This window comes from Lampetra fluviatilis, chromosome 60 (assembly GCF_964198595.1).
Source record: "Lampetra fluviatilis chromosome 60, kcLamFluv1.1, whole genome shotgun sequence".
Lineage (NCBI taxonomy): Eukaryota > Metazoa > Chordata > Hyperoartia > Petromyzontiformes > Petromyzontidae > Lampetra > Lampetra fluviatilis.
The window spans coordinates 6,679,067-6,701,932 of NC_136334.1; the positions used below are offsets into that span (position 1 = coordinate 6,679,067).

Sequence of the window (22,866 nt, forward strand, 5' to 3'; positions counted from 1 at the left end):
GCAAATTATAGCAATAGGTTTTGACCCTTTCAACTGGTACAAAAACTGACACCTTCATACAAGGGATCATGTTTGCAATAACCACACAACACAAGCAGTCAAAATGCAAACATAAAGAAACAACTCTGATAATGATAAGCACTGTCCTTGAAGTTGATTGGTCCAACTTCAAGGACAGTGCATATCATTATCATTTATCAGATAAAGTCACGTTCTACGGTAAAGTCACGTAGAATGGAAATAATAAAATAATAAAAATAAAACATAATAAAATAAAATAATCCAGACGCTGTCTCCCCGACAGACCTGGTCTCCACCTGAGGACGGCTGCTTGCGTTGTGGCCGAAACGTCGTGAGAATTATTTTATCGTGTTTTATTTTTATTATTTTATTATTTCCATTTTTACGTGACTTTACCGGGAAAGGAATTTCGTCGTGATGTCGCTGTCCCCGTCTTCTCGGCGCCGCTGGTCGGGTAGCGTACTGACCGTGGGTAGATGTCCCCCAGTGACTATATGGAATGGAATACATGATGTGCCTCCGACTCTTTGGTGAGTCCCAAATTGATGTACACTACACCTGTCACCTGTCCCAGGCCTACCTGTCCCAGGCCTACCTTGGTAGGTCTACCTGTGTATCTGTGCCATGCCTACCTGTGTAGGCCTACCTGTCTACCTGTCCCAGGTCTACCTGTGTAGGTCTACCTGTGTACCTGTGCCAGGCCTACCTGTGTAGGCCTACCTGTGTACCTGTGTAGTTTACCTGTACCAGGCCTACCTATGTAGGTCTACCTGTCCCAGGCCTACCTGTGTAGGCCTACCTGTGTAGGCCTACCTGTGTAGGTCTACCTGTCCCAGGTCTACCTGTCCCATGCCTACCTGTGTAGGTCTACCTGTCCCAGGCCTACCTGTGTAGGTCTACCTGTCCCAGGCCTACCTGTGTAGGTCTACCTGTGTAGGTCTACCTGTGTAGGTCTACCTTGGTAGGTCTACCTGTGTATCTGTCCCAGGCCTACCTGTGTAGGCCTACCTGTGCCAGGCCTACCTGTGTACCTGTGCCAGGCCTACCTGTGTAGGCCTACCTGTCCCATGCCTACCTGTGTAGGTCTACCTGTGTACCTGTGCCAGGCCTACCTGTGTAGGCCTACCTCTGTAGGCCTACCTGTCTACCTGGCCCAGGCCTACCTGTGTATCTCTGCCAGGCCTACCTGTCTACTTGTCCCAGGCCTACCTGTGTAGGTCTACCTGTCTACCTGTCCCAGGCCTACCTGTGTAGGTCTACCTGTCCCAGGGCCTACCTCTGTAGGCCTACCTGTCTACCTGACCCAGGCCTACCTGTGTATCTGTGCCAGGCCTACCTGTCTACCTGTCCCAGGCCTACCTGTGTAGGTCTACCTGTCCCAGGCCTACCTGTGTAGGCCTACCTGTCCCATGCCTACCTGTGTAGGTCTACCTGTGTACCTGTGCCAGGCTACCTGTGTAGGCCTACCTCTGTAGGCCTACCTGTCTACCTGGCCCAGGCCTACCTGTGTATCTATGCCAGGCCTACCTGTCTACCTGTCCCAGGCCTACCTGTGTAGGTCTACCTGTCCCAGGCCTACCTCTGTAGGCCTACCTGTCTACCTGGCCCAGGCCTACCTGTGTATCTGTGCCAGGCCTACCTGTCTACCTGTCCCAGGCCTACCTGTGTAGGTCTACCTGTCCCAGGCCTACCTGTGTAGGCCTACCTGTCCCATGCCTACCTGTGTAGGTCTACCTGTGTACCTGTGCCAGGCCTACCTGTGTAGGCCTACCTCTGTAGGCCTACCTGTCTACCTGGCCCAGGCCTACCTGTGTATCTATGCCAGGCCTACCTGTCTACCTGTCCCAGGCCTACCTGTGTAGGTCTACCTGTCCCAGGCCTACCTCTGTAGGCCTACCTGTCTACCTGGCCCAGGCCTACCTGTGTATCTGTGCCAGGCCTACCTGTCTACTTGTCCCAGGCCTACCTGTGTAGGTCTACCTGTCTACCTGTCCCAGGCCTACCTCTGTAGGCCTACCTGTCTACCTGGCCCAGGCCTACCTGTGTAGGTCTACTTGTCCCAGGCCTACCTGTGTATGTCTACCTGTCTACCTGTGCCAGGCCTACCTGTGTAGGCGTACTGGACGAGCGACCAGAGGGAGCCAGGTTCGATCCCCTCCATGCGCACCTCCCGCTCCTGCTGCTGCTGCTGCTTCGCCCCGAGCAGCTCGCTGGTGAACATGGACGCGAAGTAATCCGACACGGAGCTGAGCACCAGCCTGCCAGAGTGCCATCGGCAACATCGGCATCAGCAGCGGCGGCATCAGCAGCGGCGGCATCGTCATCGGCAGTATCATCAGCAGCAGTACCGTCATCATCATCATCAGCAGCAGCAGCATTAGCAGCAGCAGTAGCAGCATCAGCAGCATCAGCAGTAGCAGCATCATCAGCAGCATCAGCAGCAGCAACATCAGCAGCAGCATCAGCAGCAGCATCAGCAGTAGCAGCAGCATCAGCAGTAGCAGCATCAGCAGCAGCAACATCAGCAGCAGCATCAGCAGCAGCATCAGCAGCAGCAGCATCAGCAGCAGCATCAGCAAGGTAGGCACCGTCGGAATCATCATCGGCAGTATCATCATCATCGTCATCGGCAGTATCATCATCAGCAGCAGCAGTACCGTCATCATCGTCATCGACAGTATCATCAGCAGTAGTGGCATCATCAGCGCCATCAGCAGTACCATGATCATCATCAGCAGTACCATGATCATCATCAGCAGTACCATGATCATCATCAGCAGTACCATGATCTTCATACCATCATCATCAGCAGTACCGTCAGCATCGTCAGCAGTATCATCATCAGCAGTAGCAGTATCATCATACTACCGATGCGACTGATGATGATACGACCGATGCTACTAATGATGATGCTGCTGCTGATGACGATGCTACTGACGATGATGACGATGCTACTGATGACGGCGATGATGATGCTACTGACGATGACGATGCTACTGATGATGATGCTACTGATGACGATGCCACTGATGATGACGATGCTACTGATGATGATGATGCCACTGATGATGATGACGATGCTACTGATGACGATGCTACTGATGATGCTACCGATGATGCTACTGGTGATGATGATGCTACTGATGATGACGCTATTGATGATGTTTGATGCCACTGATGATGATGCCACTGATGATGACGATGCCACTGATGATGACGATGCCACTGATGACGATGACGCTACTGATGACGACGACCACCACGTGCTACCTGTGTGCAGGTATCCGCCTGCCCCCCGCCACCAGCGTGACGTCACACAGCTGCCGGTGCAGCAGCGCCGCGTGCATCCTCGTGAGCGCCAGCTGCGCATGGTGAGCGCGCAGGAACTCCGTGGCCTCCTCCCCCTCCTCCTCCCCTTCTCCTCCTCCACCACCACCTCCACCACCTCCACCACCACCTCCACCACCTCCTCCACCACCTCCACCTCCTTCTCGCTCCCTAAAGCGACCAGCAGAAGTCGTTCAAACGAACGTGGAAGTCACAGCGTGGGGCGTTCCCCCTCCTCCCCTCCTCCTCCTCCCCCTCCTCCTCCACCTCCTCCTCCACCTCCTCCTCCCCCTCCTCCTCCACCTCCTCCTCCACCTCCTCCACCTCCTCCACCACCTCCACCTCCTCCTCCCCTTCTCCTCCTCCACCTCCTCCTCCACCTCCTCCTCCACCACCTCCTCCACCTCCTCCACCTCCTCCACCACCTCCACCTCCTCCTCCCCTTCTCCTCCTCCACCTCCTCCTCCACCTCCTCCTCCACCTCCTCCTCCACCTCCTCCTCCACCTCCTCCACCTCCTCCACCACCTCCACCTCCTCCTCCCCTTCTCCTCCTCCACCTCCTCCTCCACCACCTCCTCCACCTCCTCCACCTCCTCCACCACCTCCACCTCCTCCACCCCTTCTCCTCCTCCACCTCCTCCTCCACCTCCTCCTCCACCTCCTCCTCCACCTCCTCCTCCACCTCCTCCACCTCCTCCACCACCTCCACCTCCTCCTCCCCTTCTCCTCCTCCTCCTTCTCCTCCACCTCGCCCTCCTCCACCACCACCTCCACCTCCTCCTCCACCTCCTCCTCCACCACCTCCACCTCCTCCACCACCTCCTCGCTCCCTAAAGCCAAACGAGCGAGGAGGTCACGGGGAAACAGCGTGTGGCGTTCCCCCTCCTCCCCTTCTCCTCCTCCACCTCCTCCACCACCACCTCCACCTCCTCCACCTCCACCTCCTCCACCTCCACCACCTCTTCCTCCACCTCCTCCACCACCCCCTCCACCTCCTCCACCACCACCTCCACCTCCTCCTCGCTCCCTAAAGCGACCAGCAGAAGTCGTTCAAACGAACGTGGAGGTCACGGGGAAACGGCGTGGGGCTTTCACCCTCCTCCTCCTCCTCCACCTCCTCCACCTCCTCCACCTCCACCACCTCCCCCTCCTCCTCCTTCTCCTCCACCTCGCCCTCCTCCACCACCACCTCCACCTCCTCCTCCACCACCTCCTCCACCACCACCGCCTCCTCCACCACCTCCTCGCTCCCTAAAGCCAAACGAGCGAGGAGGTCACGGGGAAACAGCGTGTGGCGTTCCCCCTCCTCCCCTTCTCCTCCTCCACCTCCTCCACCACCACCTCCACCTCCTCCACCTCCACCACCTCCACCTCCTCCACCTCTTCCTCCACCTCCTCCACCACCCCCTCCACCTCCTCCTCCTCCCCCTCCTCGCCCTCCTCCCCCTCCTTCTCCTCCACTACCTCCACCACCTCCTCCTCCTCCCCCTCCTCCTCCTCCACCTCGCCTTCCTCCCCTTCTCCTCCTCCACCACCTCTACCACCTCCACCACCACCTCCACCTCCTCCTCGCTCCCTAAAGCGACCAGCAGAAGTCGTTCAAACGAACGTGGAGGTCACGGGGAAACAGCGTGGGGCGTTCCCCTACACCCCCCCCTCCTCCTTCTCATACCCCCTCCTCCCCTTCCCCCCTCCTCCCCCCTCCTCCTCTCCCTTCCCCGATGGTGGACTATGGTGTGATCGTGGTGGACGATGGGGGTGGACTATACGGTCACCGCATTGCGCGGCGCCTTCAGATGCGCTTCTGCGGCCGTCTGGAACGCTCCTTGCCTTCCGATATTCGGAAGCCGCTGAAGCTACGCACTTTTACATCGTCACCATCATCATCGTCGTCATCGTCATCGTCATCATCGTTGTCATCATCATCGTCGTCGTCGTCATCATCGTCATCGTCGTCATCATCGTCATCGTCGTCGTCATCGTCATCGTCGTCGTCACCATCATCGTCGTCATCATCGTCATCATCGTCGTCGTCATCATCGTCATCATCGTCATCATCGTCATCATCGTCATCATCGTCGTCGTCATCATCGTCATCGTCGTCGTCATCGTCGTCGTCACCATCATCGTCGTCATCGTCGTCATCATCGTCGTCGTCATCATCGTCATCGTCGTCATCATCGTCATCGTCGTCGTCATCGTCGTCGTCACCATCATCGTCGTCATCATCGTCATCATCGTCGTCGTCATCATCGTCATCGTCGTCACCATCATCATCGTCATCATCATCATCGTCATCGTCGTCGTCGTCATCATCGTCATCGTCGTCGTCACCATCATCATGATCGTCGTCATCATCGTCATCGTCGTCATCGTCGTCGTCATCATCGTCGTCGTCACCATCATCATCATCGTCGTCATCATCGTCGTCGTCGTCATCGTCATCATCGCCATCTCCGTCATCATCGTCACCACCGTCATCGTCGTCGTCATCTAGATTGACAAACTCATTTCGAGTAGCATGGTTGGCTACGTACGGCGCGAAAGAAGTTCGTACGTAATCATCACCACCACAATCATCAGCAACATCAACACCATCACCATCTTTATCATAAACATCATCAACAGCATCACCATCATAATCAACAGCATTAACTCCACCATCATCATCAGAAATATCATCAACATCATCACTAGCATCACCATTATCATCAGAAATATCATCAACATCATCATCACCACCATCATCATCGGCAACAGCATCAATATCATCAACACCATCACTATCATCACCATCATAAGCAACAGCATCATCACTATCATTAGCGTGATGATGGTCGTGGTGATGATGTTGCCATTTTTACTACAAGTTTACCAAACCTCACACTCACTCACCTTTCAACCCACTCACTCACTCACTCGTCAACTCATTCACTCACCTGTCAACCCACTCACCTATCAGCTCACTCACCTATCAACTCATTCACTCACTCATTCACTCACCTGTCAACTCATTCACTCACTCACCTGTCAACCCACTCACCTATGAACTCATTCACTCACCTGTCAACTCATTCACTCACTCACCTGTCAACCCACTCACCTATGAACTCATTCACTCACCTGTCAACTCATTCACTCACTCACCTGTCAACCCACTCACCTTTCAACTCATCCACTCACCTGTCAACCCACTCACTCACTCACCTGTCAACCCACTCACCTTTCAACTCATCCACTCACCTTTCAACCCACTCACCTGTCAACCCACTCACCTTTCAACTCATCCACTCACCTTTCAACCCACTCACCTTTCAACCCACTCACCTTTCAACTCATTCACTCACCTTTCAACCCACTCACCTTTCAACTCATTCACTCACCTTTCAACCCACTCACCTTTCAACCCACTCACCTTTCAACTCATCCACTCACCTGTCAACCCACTCACCTTTCAACTCATTCACTCACCTTTCAACCCACTCACCTTTCAACTCATTCACTCACCTTTCAACCCACTCACCTTTCAACCCACTCACATTTCAACCCATTCACTCACCTTTCAACCCATTCACTCACTCACTCACTCACCTGTCAACCCACTCACCTGTCAACTCATTCACTCACCTTTCAACCCATTCACTCACTCACTCACTCACCTGTCAACCCACTCACCTTTCAACTCATCCACTCACCTGTCAACCCACTCACCTATCAACTCATTCACTCACCTGTCAACTCATTCACTCACTCACTCACCTTTCAACCCACTCACTCACCTATCAACTCATTCACTCACCTTTCAACCCACTCACCTTTCAACTCATCCACTCACCTTTCAACCCACTCACCTGTAAACTCACTCACTCACCTTTCAACCCACTCACCCACCTATCAACTCATTCACTCACCTTTCAACCCACTCACCTTTCAACCCACTCACCTTTCAACTCATCCACTCACCTTTCAACCCACTCACCTGTAAACTCATTCACTCACCTTTCAACCCACTCACCTTTCAACCCACTCACCTGTAAACTCATTCACTCACCTTTCAACCCACTCACCTTTCAACTCATCCACTCACCTGTCAACCCACTCACCTGTCAACTCATTCACTCACCTTTCAACCCACTCACCTGTCAACTCATTCACTCACCTTTCAACCCACTCACCTGTCAACTCATCCACTCACCTTTCAACCCACTCACCTGTCAACTCATTCACTCACCTTTCAACCCACTCACCTTTCAACCCACTCACCTTTCAACTCATTCACTCACCTGTCAACTCACTCACTCACCTGTCAACCCACTCACCTGTCAACTCATTCACTCACCTGTCAACTCACTCACTCACTCACCTTTCAACCCACTCACTCACCTATCAACTCATTCACTCACCTTTCAACCCACTCACCTTTCAACCCACTCACCTTTCAACCCACTCACCTTTCAACTCATCCACTCACCTTTCAACCCATTCACTCACCTTTCAACCCATTCACTCACTCACTCACCTGTCAACCCACTCACCTGTCAACTCATTCACTCACCTTTCAACCCACTCACCTTTCAACCCACTCACCTTTCAACTCATCCACTCACCTGTCAACCCACTCACCTTTCAACTCATCCACTCACCTGTCAACCCACTCACCTGTCAACTCATTCACTCACCTTTCAACCCACTCACCTGTCAACTCATTCACTCACCTTTCAACCCACTCACCTTTCAACCCACTCACCTTTCAACTCATCCACTCACCTTTCAACTCATTCACTCACCTTTCAACCCATTCACTCACTCACTCACCTGTCAACCCACTCACCTGTCAACTCATCCACTCACCTTTCAACCCACTCACCTGTCAACTCATTCACTCACCTTTCAACCCACTCACCTTTCAACTCATCCACTCACCTTTCAACCCACTCACCTTTCAACTCATCCACTCACCTGTCAACCCACTCACCTTTCAACTCATCCACTCACCTTTCAACCCACTCACCTGTCAACTCATCCACTCACCTGTCAACCCACTCACCTTTCAACCCACTCACCTTTCAACTCATCCACTCACCTGTCAACCCACTCACCTTTCAACTCATTCACTCACCTTTCAACCCACTCACCTGTCAACTCATCCACTCACCTTTCAACCCACTCACCTGTCAACTCATCCACTCACCTGTCAACCCACTCACCTTTCAACCCACTCACCTTTCAACTCATCCACTCACCTGTCAACCCACTCACCTTTCAACTCATTCACTCACCTTTCAACCCACTCACCTTTCAACTCATCCACTCACCTTTCAACCCACTCACCTTTCAACTCATCCACTCACCTGTCAACCCACTCACCTTTCAACTCATCCACTCACCTTTCAACCCACTCACCTGTCAACTCATCCACTCACCTGTCAACCCACTCACCTTTCAACCCACTCACCTTTCAACTCATCCACTCACCTGTCAACCCACTCACCTTTCAACTCATCCACTCACCTTTCAACCCACTCACCTGTCAACTCATCCACTCACCTTTCAACCCACTCACCTTTCAACCCACTCACCTTTCAACCCACTCACCTTTCAACCCACTCACCTGTCAACTCATCCACTCACCTTTCAACTCATCCACTCACCTGTCAACCCACTCACCTGTCAACTCATCCACTCACCTTTCAACCCATTCACTCACTCACTCACCTTTCAACCCACTCACCTGTCAACTCATTCACTCACCTTTCAACCCACTCACCTTTCAACCCACTCACCTTTCAACCCACTCACCTTTCAACTCATCCACTCACCTGTCAACCCACTCACCTTTCAACTCATCCACTCACCTGTCAACCCACTCACCTTTCAACTCATCCACTCACCTGTCAACCCACTCACCTGTCAACTCATTCACTCACCTTTCAACCCACTCACCTGTCAACTCATTCACTCACCTTTCAACCCACTCACCTTTCAACCCACTCACCTTTCAACTCATCCACTCACCTTTCAACTCATTCACTCACCTTTCAACCCATTCACTCACTCACTCACCTGTCAACCCACTCACCTGTCAACTCATTCACTCACCTTTCAACCCACTCACCTTTCAACCCACTCACCTTTCAACTCATCCACTCACCTGTCAACCCACTCACCTTTCAACCCACTCACCTTTCAACTCATCCACTCACCTTTCAACCCATTCACTCACTCACTCACCTGTCAACCCACTCACCTGTCAACTCATTCACTCACCTTTCAACCCACTCACCTGTCAACTCATCCACTCACCTGTCAACTCATCCACTCACCTGTCAACCCACTCACCTGTCAACTCATCCACTCACCTTTCAACTCATCCACTCACCTTTCAACCCACTCACCTGTCAACTCATTCACTCACCTGTCAACCCACTCACCTTTCAACTCATTCACTCACCTTTCAACCCACTCACCTGTCAACTCATTCACTCACCTGTCAACCCACTCACCTGTCAACTCATCCACTCACCTTTCAACTCATCCACTCACCTGTCAACCCACTCACCTGTCAACTCATCCACTCACCTGTCAACCCACTCACCTGTCAACTCATTCACTCACCTTTCAACCCACTCACCTGTCAACTCATCCACTCACCTGTCAACTCATTCACTCACCTTTCAACCCACTCACCTGTCAACTCATCCACTCACCTTTCAACTCATCCACTCACCTTTCAACCCACTCACCTGTCAACCCACTCACCTGTCAACTCATTCACTCACCTTTCAACCCACTCACCTGTCAACTCATCCACTCACCTGTCAACCCACTCACCTGTCAACTCATCCACTCACCTTTCAACTCATCCACTCACCTTTCAACCCACTCACCTGTCAACTCATTCACTCACCTGTCAACCCACTCACCTTTCAACTCATTCACTCACCTTTCAACCCACTCACCTGTCAACTCATTCACTCACCTGTCAACCCACTCACCTGTCAACTCATCCACTCACCTTTCAACTCATCCACTCACCTGTCAACCCACTCACCTGTCAACTCATCCACTCACCTGTCAACCCACTCACCTGTCAACTCATTCACTCACCTTTCAACCCACTCACCTGTCAACTCATCCACTCACCTGTCAACTCATTCACTCACCTTTCAACCCACTCACCTGTCAACTCATCCACTCACCTTTCAACTCATCCACTCACCTTTCAACCCACTCACCTGTCAACCCACTCACCTGTCAACTCATCCACTCACCTTTCAACCCACTCACCTGTCAACTCATCCACTCACCTTTCAACCCACTCACCTGTCAACTCATTCACTCACCTGTCAACTCACTCACCTGTCAACTCATCCACTCACCTGTCAACTCATCCACTCACCTGTCAACTCATCCACTCACCTTTCAACCCACTCACCTGTCAACTCATTCACTCACCTGTCAACTCACTCACCTGTCAACTCATCCACTCACCTGTCAACTCATCCACTCACCTGTCAACTCATTCACTCACCTTTCAACCCACTCACCTGTCAACTCATTCACTCACCTGTCAACCCACTCACCTTTCAACTCATCCACTCACCTTTCAACCCACTCACCTGTCAACTCATCCACTCACCTGTCAACTCATTCACTCACCTTTCAACCCACTCACCTGTCAACTCATTCACTCACCTTTCAACCCACTCACCTTTCAACTCATTCACTCACCTTTCAACCCACTCACCTGTCAACTCATTCACTCACCTTTCAACCCACTCACCTGTCAACTCATTCACTCACCTTTCAACCCACTCACCTTTCAACTCATTCACTCACCTTTCAACCCACTCACCTTTCAACTCATCCACTCACCTTTCAACCCACTCACCTGTCAACTCATTCACTCACCTTTCAACCCACTCACCTTTCAACTCATCCACTCACCTTTCAACTCATTCACTCACCTTTCAACCCATTCACTCACTCACTCACTCACTCACCTGTCAACCCACTCACCTGTCAACTCATTCACTCACCTTTCAACCCACTCACCTTTCAACTCATCCACTCACCTGTCAACCCACTCACCTTTCAACTCATCCACTCACCTGTCAACCCACTCACCTTTCAACTCATCCACTCACCTGTCAACCCACTCACCTTTCAACTCCGATCTCCGTCTCCTTGGTCACAGCATCCTCCGCCCCATCGTTCACCTCTTCTCGACCATCACCACCATCACCACCACCATCACCTCCATCATCTCCATCACCGTCTCCACGTGGCCTCCACGCAGCAAATCCGTGAGACTCCACGACTCCCGTTTCGGTCAAAAGCTCAAATTCGCGTGGTGCTGCTGTGGACAGCGCCAATGTGGCGTGACCGCTTCCGGCTGAATGCGGTGGTGGTGGTGGTGGCGGTGGTGGTGGCGGTGGTGGTGGTGGCGGTGGTGGTGGTGGTGGTGCTGATGATGGGTGAGGTGGTGCTGATGATGCCGTGAAAGGTGACGCCGGTAGTGGTGCGGTTGGTGGTGGTGGCGGTGGCGGTAGTGGTGTTGGTGTTGTGGTTGAGTGTGGTGGAGGTGGTGGTGGTGTTGTGGTTGAGTGTGGTGGAGGTGGTGGTGGTGTTGTGGTTGAGTGTGGTGGTGGAGGTGGTGGTGGTGTTGTAGTTGTCCTCCGTTGAGTTGAAGCTGCTGCTGCTGCTGCTGCTGCGGCCGTGCAGTCCGCGTGTGAGAATGTTGTGGCGTTGCCCGTTGCACTCCAAGCTGGTGGTGTGGCCGTCCTCTGCGTGGTTGAAGCTGCTGCTGCTGCTACTGCTGCTGGTGGTGGTGGTGTGGCCGGAGCGGCTGCGGTCACGGCTGGTGGCGGGGGCGGTGGTTGTGGCCGTTGTGGTGGTGGCGGTGGTGGTGTTGTGGCCGGGCACTCCGTCTTGTTGTGGCCGGACCGGGAATGTGCCGGGTGGATCCCTGGCTGGAGGTGGTTCGCTGAAACGGGAGAAAATATTTTCCATCTTCTGAGTCTGAAGGCTTTTCTCATGGACGACGAGGTGATGATGGACGAGGTGGTGGTGGTGGTGGGTGATGAGGAGGAGGAGGAGGTGGGTGATGAGGAGACGGCCTTCCTCTGGACTGACATAGCCGGCCGGCGTGCGTGGGGTGACACGCGCACACACACAGAGATTGAGAGAGAGACACGGGGAGTGAGAGAGAGAGGGTGGGGGGGGGTAGAGATTTGTACACGGGGGAGAGAGTGGGAGAGTGGGTGAGTGTGTGTGTGGGAGAGAGAGACACGGGGAGAGAGAGACACGGGGAGAGAGAGACACGGGGAGAGAGACACGGAGAGAGTGGGAGAGTGGGAGAGTGGGTGAGTGAGTGTGTGGGAGAGAGACACACGGGGAGAGAGAGACAAGGGGAGAGAGACACGGGGAGAGAGAGACACGGGGAGAGAGAGACACGGGGAGAGAGAGAGACACGGGGAGAGAGACACGGAGAGAGTGGGAGAGTGGGTGAGTGAGTGTGTGGGAGAGACACGGGGAGAGAGAGACACGGGGAGAGAGACACGGAGAGAGTGGGAGAGTGGGTGAGTGAGTGTGTGGGAGAGAGAGACACGGGGAGAGAGACACGGGGAGAGAGACACGGAGAGAGTGGGAGAGTGGGTGAGTGAGTGTGTGGGAGAGAGACACACGGGGAGAGAGAGACAAGGGGAGAGAGACACGGGGAGAGAGAGAGACACGGGGAGAGAGACACGGAGAGAGAGACACGGAGAGAGCGAGAGACACGGGGAGAGAGACACGGGGAGAGGGACACGGGGAGAGAGACACACGGGGAGAGAGACACACGGGGAGAGAGAGACACGGGGAGAGAGACACGGGGAGAGAGACACGGGGGGAGAGACACGGGGGGAGAGACACTGGGAGAGAGACACACAGGGAGAGAGACACGGGAGAGAGAGACACGGGGAGAGAGACACGGGGAGAGAGACACGGGGAGAGGGACACGGGGAGAGAGAGTGTGTGGGAGAGTGTGTGAGTGGGAGAGAGACACGGGGAGAGACACGGGGAGAGACACGGGGAGAGAGAGTGTGTGGGAGAGGGACACGGGGAGAGAGTGGGAGAGTGTGTGAGTGGGAGAGACACACACGGGGAGAGAGTGGGAGAGTGGGTGAGTGGGAGAGACACACACGGGGAGAGAGTGGGAGAGTGTGTGAGTGGGAGAGACACACACGGGGAGAGAGTGGGAGAGTGCGTGAGTGGGAGAGACACACACGGGGAGAGAGTGGGAGAGTGCGTGAGTGGGAGAGACACACACGGGGAGAGAGTGGGAGAGTGTGTGAGTGGGAGAGACACACGGGGAGAGAGTGGGAGAGTGCGTGAGAGAGAGAGAAAGTGAGGAGGAGAGGGTGGGAGATTGTAGGTGATGTGTGTGTGTGAGAGGGGGAGTGGGATAGTGTATCACAGAGAGATAAAATATGTATGTGTGTATATGTGAGTGAGATTTAGTGTAGGAGAATGCAAGATAGTGTGTGCGAGAGAGAGAGAGAGCGAGCGAGAGAGCGAGCGAGAGAGTGAAGCTGAAGGGGTTGGTTACATAGAGCCCAGTTAAAAAAATAATAATAATTACGAAATGATGAACAAAACAAAGTGCCGAATACACCGAGCATCTTCTTGTTTCCACTGATCATAAAAAAAAAAGAGAGAGGTCTTGTAGCAAACATCGCCACTGGGGAGACAAAGGCGGCCGGGCGTGGTGCTGGCCACCCACCCCCTCGTGTGCCGTGCCGTCCGTCATAGGTGCTGCACTTGCCCCAGCAGCTACACGGGGGATCTTTGTCTTTGTGTATCTGTGGACATGGGAGAGGGCATCACGTGACAAGTGTCATCCAGAGGATGGAGGAGATGATGGTGATGATGATTACCATCATCATCATCATCACCAATGCCACCATCATCATCATCATCAATCATCACTACCAATGCCATCATCACCATTTTTACATGCATAATCACCATCAACACCAATACCATCACTCCCATCACTACAAATACCATCATCACCTTTATCACATTCAGAATCACCATCAACACTAATACCATCACTCCCATCACTACAAATATCATCACCTTTATCACATTCAGAATCACCATCATCATCACCAATACCATCACCACCATCACTACCAATACCATCATCACCATTATCACATTCATAATCACCATAATCACCATCAACACCAATACCATCATCACCATCACGACCTATTAATACCATCACCAGAAGCACTACCAATACCACCATCACATTCAAAATCATCACCATCATCGCAAGTACTATGAACATAAATTGCAACCAATACCATCACCACCATCAATTACCATCACCACCACCATCACCATCATCAGCAGCGGAAGTATCAATCGTCATCACCAAATACCACCACACACACACACAGGTAGCACACACACAAACCCACACACACATACCCACACACACATACACACACTCACACACAAACCCACACACACACACATACACTCACTCACACACATACCCACACACACATACACACACTCACACACAAACCCACACACATACCCACACACACACATACACACTCACACACATACCCACACACACATACCCACACTCACACACATACCCACACACACACATACCCACACACACACATACCCACACACACACATACCCACACAAACACATACACACACTCACACACATACCCACACACACATACCCACACACACATACACACACTCACACACAAACCCACACACACACATACCCACACACACATACACACACTCACACACATACCCACACACACATACACACACTCACACACAAACCCACACACACACATACCCACACAAACACATACACACTCACACACAAACCCACACACACATACACACACTCACACACAAACCCACACACACACATACCCACACACATACCCACACACACACATACACACACACATACACACACATACACACACACACATACCCACACACATACCCACACACACACATACACACACACATACACACACATACCCACACACACACATACACACACACATACCCACACACACACACACATACCCACACACATACCCACACACACAGGTACCACCAAAGATAAAGGTTCCCCGTGTAGCCTGTAACAGACTGTAGGGGCAAGTGCTGTTAGCGAGCAGCACCTGTGAAGGCCGGCACGGCACACGAGGGGGTGGGTGGGTGGCCAGCACCACGCCCGGCCGCCTTTGTCTCCCCAGTGGCAACGTTTCACACACCGCACCAGGTACTCATTTGAGGCCGAGTCGACCTAGGCGGAGGCCCAGGGGATACCCGTTAAGATCCACCACCACAACCACCACCACATCCACCACCACCACATACACCACCACATCCACCACCACCACCACCACGACATCCACCACTACAACCACATCCACCACCACCACATCCACCACGACATCCACCACCACCACATCCACCACCACATCCACCACCACCATCACCACCAGCACATCCACCACATCCACCACCACATCCACCACCACCACATCCACCACCACCACATCCACCACCACATCCACCACCACCATCACCACCAGCACATCCACCACATCCACCACCACATCCACCACCACCACATCCACCACCACCACATCTACCACCACCACATCCACCACCACCACATCCACCACTAACGCAGTAACTTGATTCATTAAACACATTGTCCTGCGGAGGGAGCTGGTAGGAACACGTTGGGTTGCTCGGTCAATGGCCTGCAGGGTCAACGGCGGCGTGGTGTATTCCGCAAATATGGCCGACTGTGAGGGCGGGCACAAGCCGGCGTGAGTAGGTTAAACGTTGAGTTTTATAAGGGCACCACGGGGTGACCAGCCCCTCCCCACCCAGCCCCACCCCTCCCACCCCCCACCCAGCCCCACCCTCCCCACCCAGCCCCTCCCCACCCTCCCCTCCCCACCCAGCCCAACCCCACCCTCCCCACCCAGCCCCTCCCCACCCTCCCCTCCCCACCAACCCCACCCTCCCCACCCAGCCCCTCCCCACCCTCCACACCCAGCCCCTCCCCACCCTCCCCTCCCAACCCAGCCCCTCCCCACCCAGCCCCTCCCCACCCTCCCTACCCAGCCCCCCCCCCACCCTCCCCTCCCCACCCAGCCCCTCCCTCCCCACCCAGCCCCTCCCCACCCAGCCCCTCCCTCCCCACCCTCCCCTCCACACCCAGCCCCTCCCCACCCAGCCCCTCCCCACCCTCCCTACCCAGCCCCCCCCCCACCCTCCCCTCCCCACCCAGCCCCTCCCTCCCCACCCAGCCCCTCCCCACCCTCCCTACCCAGCCCCTCCCCACCCTCCCCTCCCCGCTCCTCCCTCCCCACCCAGCCCCTCCCCACCCTCCCCACCCAACCCCACCCTCCCCTCCCCACCCAGCCCCTCCCTCCCCACCCAGCCCCTCCCCACCCTCCCTACCCAGCCCCTCCCCACCCTCCCCTCCCCGCTCCTCCCTCCCCACCCAGCCCCTCCCCACCCTCCCCACCCAACCCCACCCTCCCCTCCCCACCCAGCCCCTCCCTCCCTCCCCACCCAGCCCCTCCCCACCCTCCCTACCCAGCCCCTCCCCACCCGCCCCTCCCCACCCTCCCCTCTCCACCCCGCCCCACCCCTCCCATTGTTGTATGCACGACGGACGGACGGACACAATAATCCCCTGTGGGCTGGTGTAACCAGGAGGTTCCTACCAGTAAAAATGTATCTGCGTGGTGGTTGAACATCTTGACACAACACCTGTGACATTGACGATTTCTCACCTTCTCCATCTCTTGATATTATTTATTATAATTTAATTTATTTTCTTATCATTTCTTATTTCTTCTTATTTTTCATTTGTAACAATTTTTTTTCTTATTTCCTATCATTTCGTATTTCTTCTTATTTATTTTATTTCTTATCATTTATTATTATTATTTATCATTATTTATTATTATTTATCTGATGTCTCACCCTCACCTGTGACATTGCCAGAAAGGGCACAACACCTATTGATTATTTCTCACCTTCTACATCTATTGATATTATTTCTTATTTTTCATTTCTTATCATTTTATTTTTTTCTTATTTCTTATCATTTCTTATTTCTTCTCATTTACTATTTCTTCTTATTTATTTTTTCTTATCATTTCTTATTATTTCTCATTATTTATCTTAAGTCTCACCCTCACCTGTGACATTGCCAGAAAGGGCACAGCACCGAGAGCTAATTCCTCACCCTCTCTGTGTGTTGATACTATTTCTTATTTTTATTTTATTTTATTTGTATAATTTTTTTATTTCTTATTATTTATTATTTATCACCCTCTCTGCGTATTGATATTTTTTATTTCGAATTTTTTAAATTATATTAGTTGTATTATTTTTTTATTTTTTTTATTAGTTCTTAATTCTCATTTTTATTTTTCATTCTATTCGTATTATTTTCTTAATTATAATTATTTCTTATTATTTATTATTCCTCACCCTCTCCGCATATTGATATTAGTTCTTATTTCTTATTTCTTATTATTTTAATTGTATTATATATTTATTTCTTATGATTTCGTATTCTTCACCCTCTCTGCGTATTGATATTTCTTATTTCGATTTTTTTTATTTTAGTTGTATTATTTTCGTACTTATTTTTTTTATTAGTTCTTAATTCTCATTTTTATTTTTCATTTTATTCGTATTCTTTTCTTATTTACAATTATTTTCTTATTATTTATTATTCCTCAACCTCTCGGCGTATTGTCGGCATGCGCCGTCCCTAGAAGCCCACCAGAGGTCGCGATTGGCCCGCGTGGCCTTGCACTAACGATCTAAAACTATCACGTTTTTATTACAACACGCTTTCATTTAACTCACTCTGTCTGTCGTTGTCGTCGTTGTTGTATCCTCAAATCTTGTAACTCAATTTTAACCCACTTCCCAATGTGAAACCCACGACCTCCTGTAGACCAGGCGAGGTAGTTAACATCTCACCACGGAGAGAGAGACACGCAAACTCCAAATATACAGCAGCAGGCGTCAGGGTCGGGATCGAACCCATGACCTCCTGTAGACCAGGCGAGGTAGTTAACATCTCGGGAACGCAACCCCCACGCAAAGCGGGGAGACTTTCACGGTACGGCGCCATAAACTTTCTTTTCGCTCGTTTGTTTTGGTTAAAGGGCCGTCCATAAATGACGTCACGCACCTGGGGGGGGGGGGTGGGGGTCAGACATTTGTGACGATGTGTGACGAATGGGGGGGGGGTGTTTGAGAAATTACGTCACGTCAAAATGCGCGACTTTAAATAAATATAGACACCACGTTCTACTTAATTAAATAGACTTTGTAATAAATGTTTTCTCCTACAGCGCCACATTAAACACGTACTACAATGACAACAGTTTAAAGCGATTTGAAGCATGTTTTATTTGGGGGGGGGGGGCAGAGCTTTGTGACGTCATAATTGAGGAGGGGGGGGGGTTGAGGAATGTGACGTCACGTCAAAATGCGCAACTTTAAATAAATATAGAATTGTTATATCAACACTAATTGCTTTAGCAACACTCCTACAACATCAGAGTGCAGCGCCACATTAAACACGCACTACAATGACAATAGTTTAAAGCGATTTGAAGCATGTTCTATTTTTGGGGGGGGCAGAGCTTTGTGACGTCATATTTGAGGGAGGGGGGGGGTCTGACTTTTTGTGACGTCACGTGACGAGGAAGGGAGGGGGGGTCGCGTGACGTCATTTATGGACGGCCCCAAAAGCTGTAGAATAGCGCTGCCGACGACGAAGGGATTTATTTATTTATTAATAATTTCAGTTCTCCAAATTGAACCTCTGCAGGAAATCCGTGCAACTGAAACGGATAAAGCAAAGCTAAAGGTGCACCCCCACACCCGGGTAGCCTCCATGGGGTTGTTGGGTCAAGTGCGTCGTGACCAGCAGCCACCTTCTCGCTGAAGGGGCATGGAGGTGGGGGGGGGGCTGGTGTGAGCAGCACCCACGCCCGACCGCCTTTGTCTCCCCAGTGACTCACACAGAGACCCACAGACTCGCACAGAGACACATAGACTCACACAGAGACATACTCACACAGAGACCCATAGACTCACACAGAGACCCATAGACTCACACAGAGACAGACTCACACAGAGACCCACAGACTCACACAGAGACCCACAGACTCATCACATAGACTCACATAGAGACCCACAGACTCACACAGAGACCCACAGACTCACACAGAGACCCACAGACTCACACAGAGACCCACAGACTCATCACATAGACTCACATAGAGACCCACAGACTCACACAGAGACCCACAGACTCATCACACAGACTCACACAGAGACCCACAGACTCACACAGAGACCCACAGACTCACACAGAGACCCACAGACTCACACAGAGACCCACAGACTCACACAGAGACCCACAGACTCACACAGAGACCCACAGACTCACACAGAGACCCACAGACTCACACAGAGACCCACAGACTCATCACATAGACTCACACAGAGACCCACAGACTCACACAGAGACCCACAGACTCACACAGAGACCCACAGACTCACACAGAGACCCACAGACTCACACAGAGACCCACAGACTCACACAGAGACCCACAGACTCATCACATAGACTCACACAGAGACCCACAGACTCACACAGAGACCCACAGACTCACACAGAGACCCACAGACTCACACAGAGACCCACAGACTCACACAGAGACCCACAGACTCACACAGAGACCCACAGACTCACACAGAGACCCACAGACTCATCACATAGACTCACACAGAGACCCACAGACTCACACAGAGACCCACAGACCCACACAGAGACCCACAGACTCATCACATAGACTCACACAGAGACCCACAGACTCACACAGAGACCCACAGACTCACACAGAGACCCACAGACTCATCACATAGACTCACACAGAGACCCACAGACTCACACAGAGACCCACAGACTCACACAGAGACCCACAGACTCATCACATAGACTCACACAGAGACCCACAGACTCACACAGAGACCCACAGACTCACACAGAGACCCACAGACTCATCACATAGACTCACACAGAGACCCACAGACTCACACAGAGACCCACAGACTCACACAGAGACCCACAGACTCATCACATAGACTCACACAGAGACCCACAGACTCACACAGAGACCCACAGACTCACACAGAGACCCACAGACTCATCACATAGACTCACATAGAGACCCACAGACTCACACAGAGACCCACAGACTCACACAGAGACCCACGGACTCATCACATAGACTCACATAGAGACCCACAGACTCACACAGAGACCCACAGACTCACACAGAGACCCACAGACTCATCACATACACTCACACAGAGACCCACAGACTCACACAGAGACCCACAGACTCACACAGAGACCCACAGACTCACACAGAGACCCACAGACTCATCACATAGACTCACACAGAGACCCACAGACTCACACAGAGACCCACAGACTCATCACATAGACTCACATAGAGACCCACAGACTCACACAGAGACCCACAGACTCATCACATAGACTCACATAGAGACCCACAGACTCACACAGAGACCCACAGACTCACACAGAGACCCGCAGACTCACACAGAGACCCACAGACTCATCACATAGACTCACACAGAGACCCACAGACTCACACAGAGACCCACAGACTCACACAGAGACCCACGGACTCATCACATAGACGCACATAGAGACCCACAGACTCACACAGAGACCCACAGACTCACACAGAGACCCGCAGACTCACACAGAGACCCACAGACTCATCACATAGACTCACACAGAGACCCACAGACTCACACAGAGACCCACAGACTCACACAGAGACCCACAGACTCACACAGAGACCCACAGACTCACACAGAGACCCACAGACTCATGACATAGACTCACACAGAGACCCACAGACTCACACAGAGACCCACAGACTCACACAGAGACCCACAGACTCACACAGAGACCCACAGACTCACACAGAGACCCACAGACTCACACAGAGACCCACAGACTCACACAGAGACCCACAGACTCATCACATAGACTCACACAGAGACCCACAGACTCACACAGAGACCCACAGACCCACACAGAGACCCACAGACTCATCACATAGACTCACACAGAGACCCACAGACTCACACAGAGACCCACAGACTCACACAGAGACCCACAGACTCATCACATAGACTCACACAGAGACCCACAGACTCACACAGAGACCCACAGACTCACACAGAGACCCACAGACTCATCACATAGACTCACACAGAGACCCACAGACTCACACAGAGACCCACAGACTCACACAGAGACCCACAGACTCATCACATAGACTCACACAGAGACCCACAGACTCACACAGAGACCCACAGACTCACACAGAGACCCACAGACTCATCACATAGACTCACACAGAGACCCACAGACTCACACAGAGACCCACAGACTCACACAGAGACCCACAGACTCATCACATAGACTCACATAGAGACCCACAGACTCACACAGAGACCCACAGACTCACACAGAGACCCACGGACTCATCACATAGACTCACATAGAGACCCACAGACTCACACAGAGACCCACAGACTCACACAGAGACCCACAGACTCATCACATACACTCACACAGAGACCCACAGACTCACACAGAGACCCACAGACTCACACAGAGACCCACAGACTCACACAGAGACCCACAGACTCATCACATAGACTCACACAGAGACCCACAGACTCACACAGAGACCCACAGACTCACACAGAGACCCACAGACTCACACAGAGACCCACAGACTCACACAGAGACCCGCAGACTCATCACACAGAGACCCACAGACTCACACAGAGACCCACAGACTCACACATCGTGGCACTGACTCGCCACCTCGCGGCCACGCAGAAACAATGACATCTTGACGCTCAACACAAAGCAGTCCAACGTGATATGCGAATCACTCTTCGCGACCTGCAAAAATCATCATCATCATCACCAGCCATGGTCTGTCTACTGCTGGATGAAGGGCTTGCTGAGCCGTAGGGGGTGGGGGGGTGAGGTGGGGGTTTTGACCATACTTCACCATTCCTGTGCGGGTTGATAAAGGCCGTCGTCACGATCAGCGTCATGATCAGCAGCAGCATCATCATAATCAGCATCGTCATGATCAGTATCATCAGCAGCACCATCATCATAATCAGTAGCATAATCATAATCATCAGCAGCATCATAATCAGCATCGTCGTGATCAGTATCATCAGCAGCACCATCGTCAAAATCAGCATCGTTGTGATCAGTATCATCAGCAGCACCATCATCATAATCAGTAGCATAATCATAATCATCAGCAGCATCATAATCAGCAACG

The 22,866-nt window shown here is 52.2% G+C and overlaps 1 protein-coding gene across 1 annotated transcript in view; it reads right to left on the reverse strand.

Annotated features, from left to right (window-relative positions):
- Positions 1-22,627, reverse strand: part of LOC144950938 (kelch-like protein 1) — a 47,257-nt gene extending 24,630 nt beyond the window's left edge. The window contains exons 1-3 of the mRNA XM_078881119.1: positions 22,582-22,627; positions 3,292-3,466; positions 2,105-2,279 (exon numbers count right to left, since the gene is read on the reverse strand). Of these exons, the coding sequence (XP_078737245.1) occupies positions 2,105-2,279; positions 3,292-3,466; positions 22,582-22,627 (396 nt within the window). The remainder of the gene's footprint in view (positions 1-2,104; positions 2,280-3,291; positions 3,467-22,581) is intronic.
- Positions 22,628-22,866: the final 239 nt, after the last annotated feature.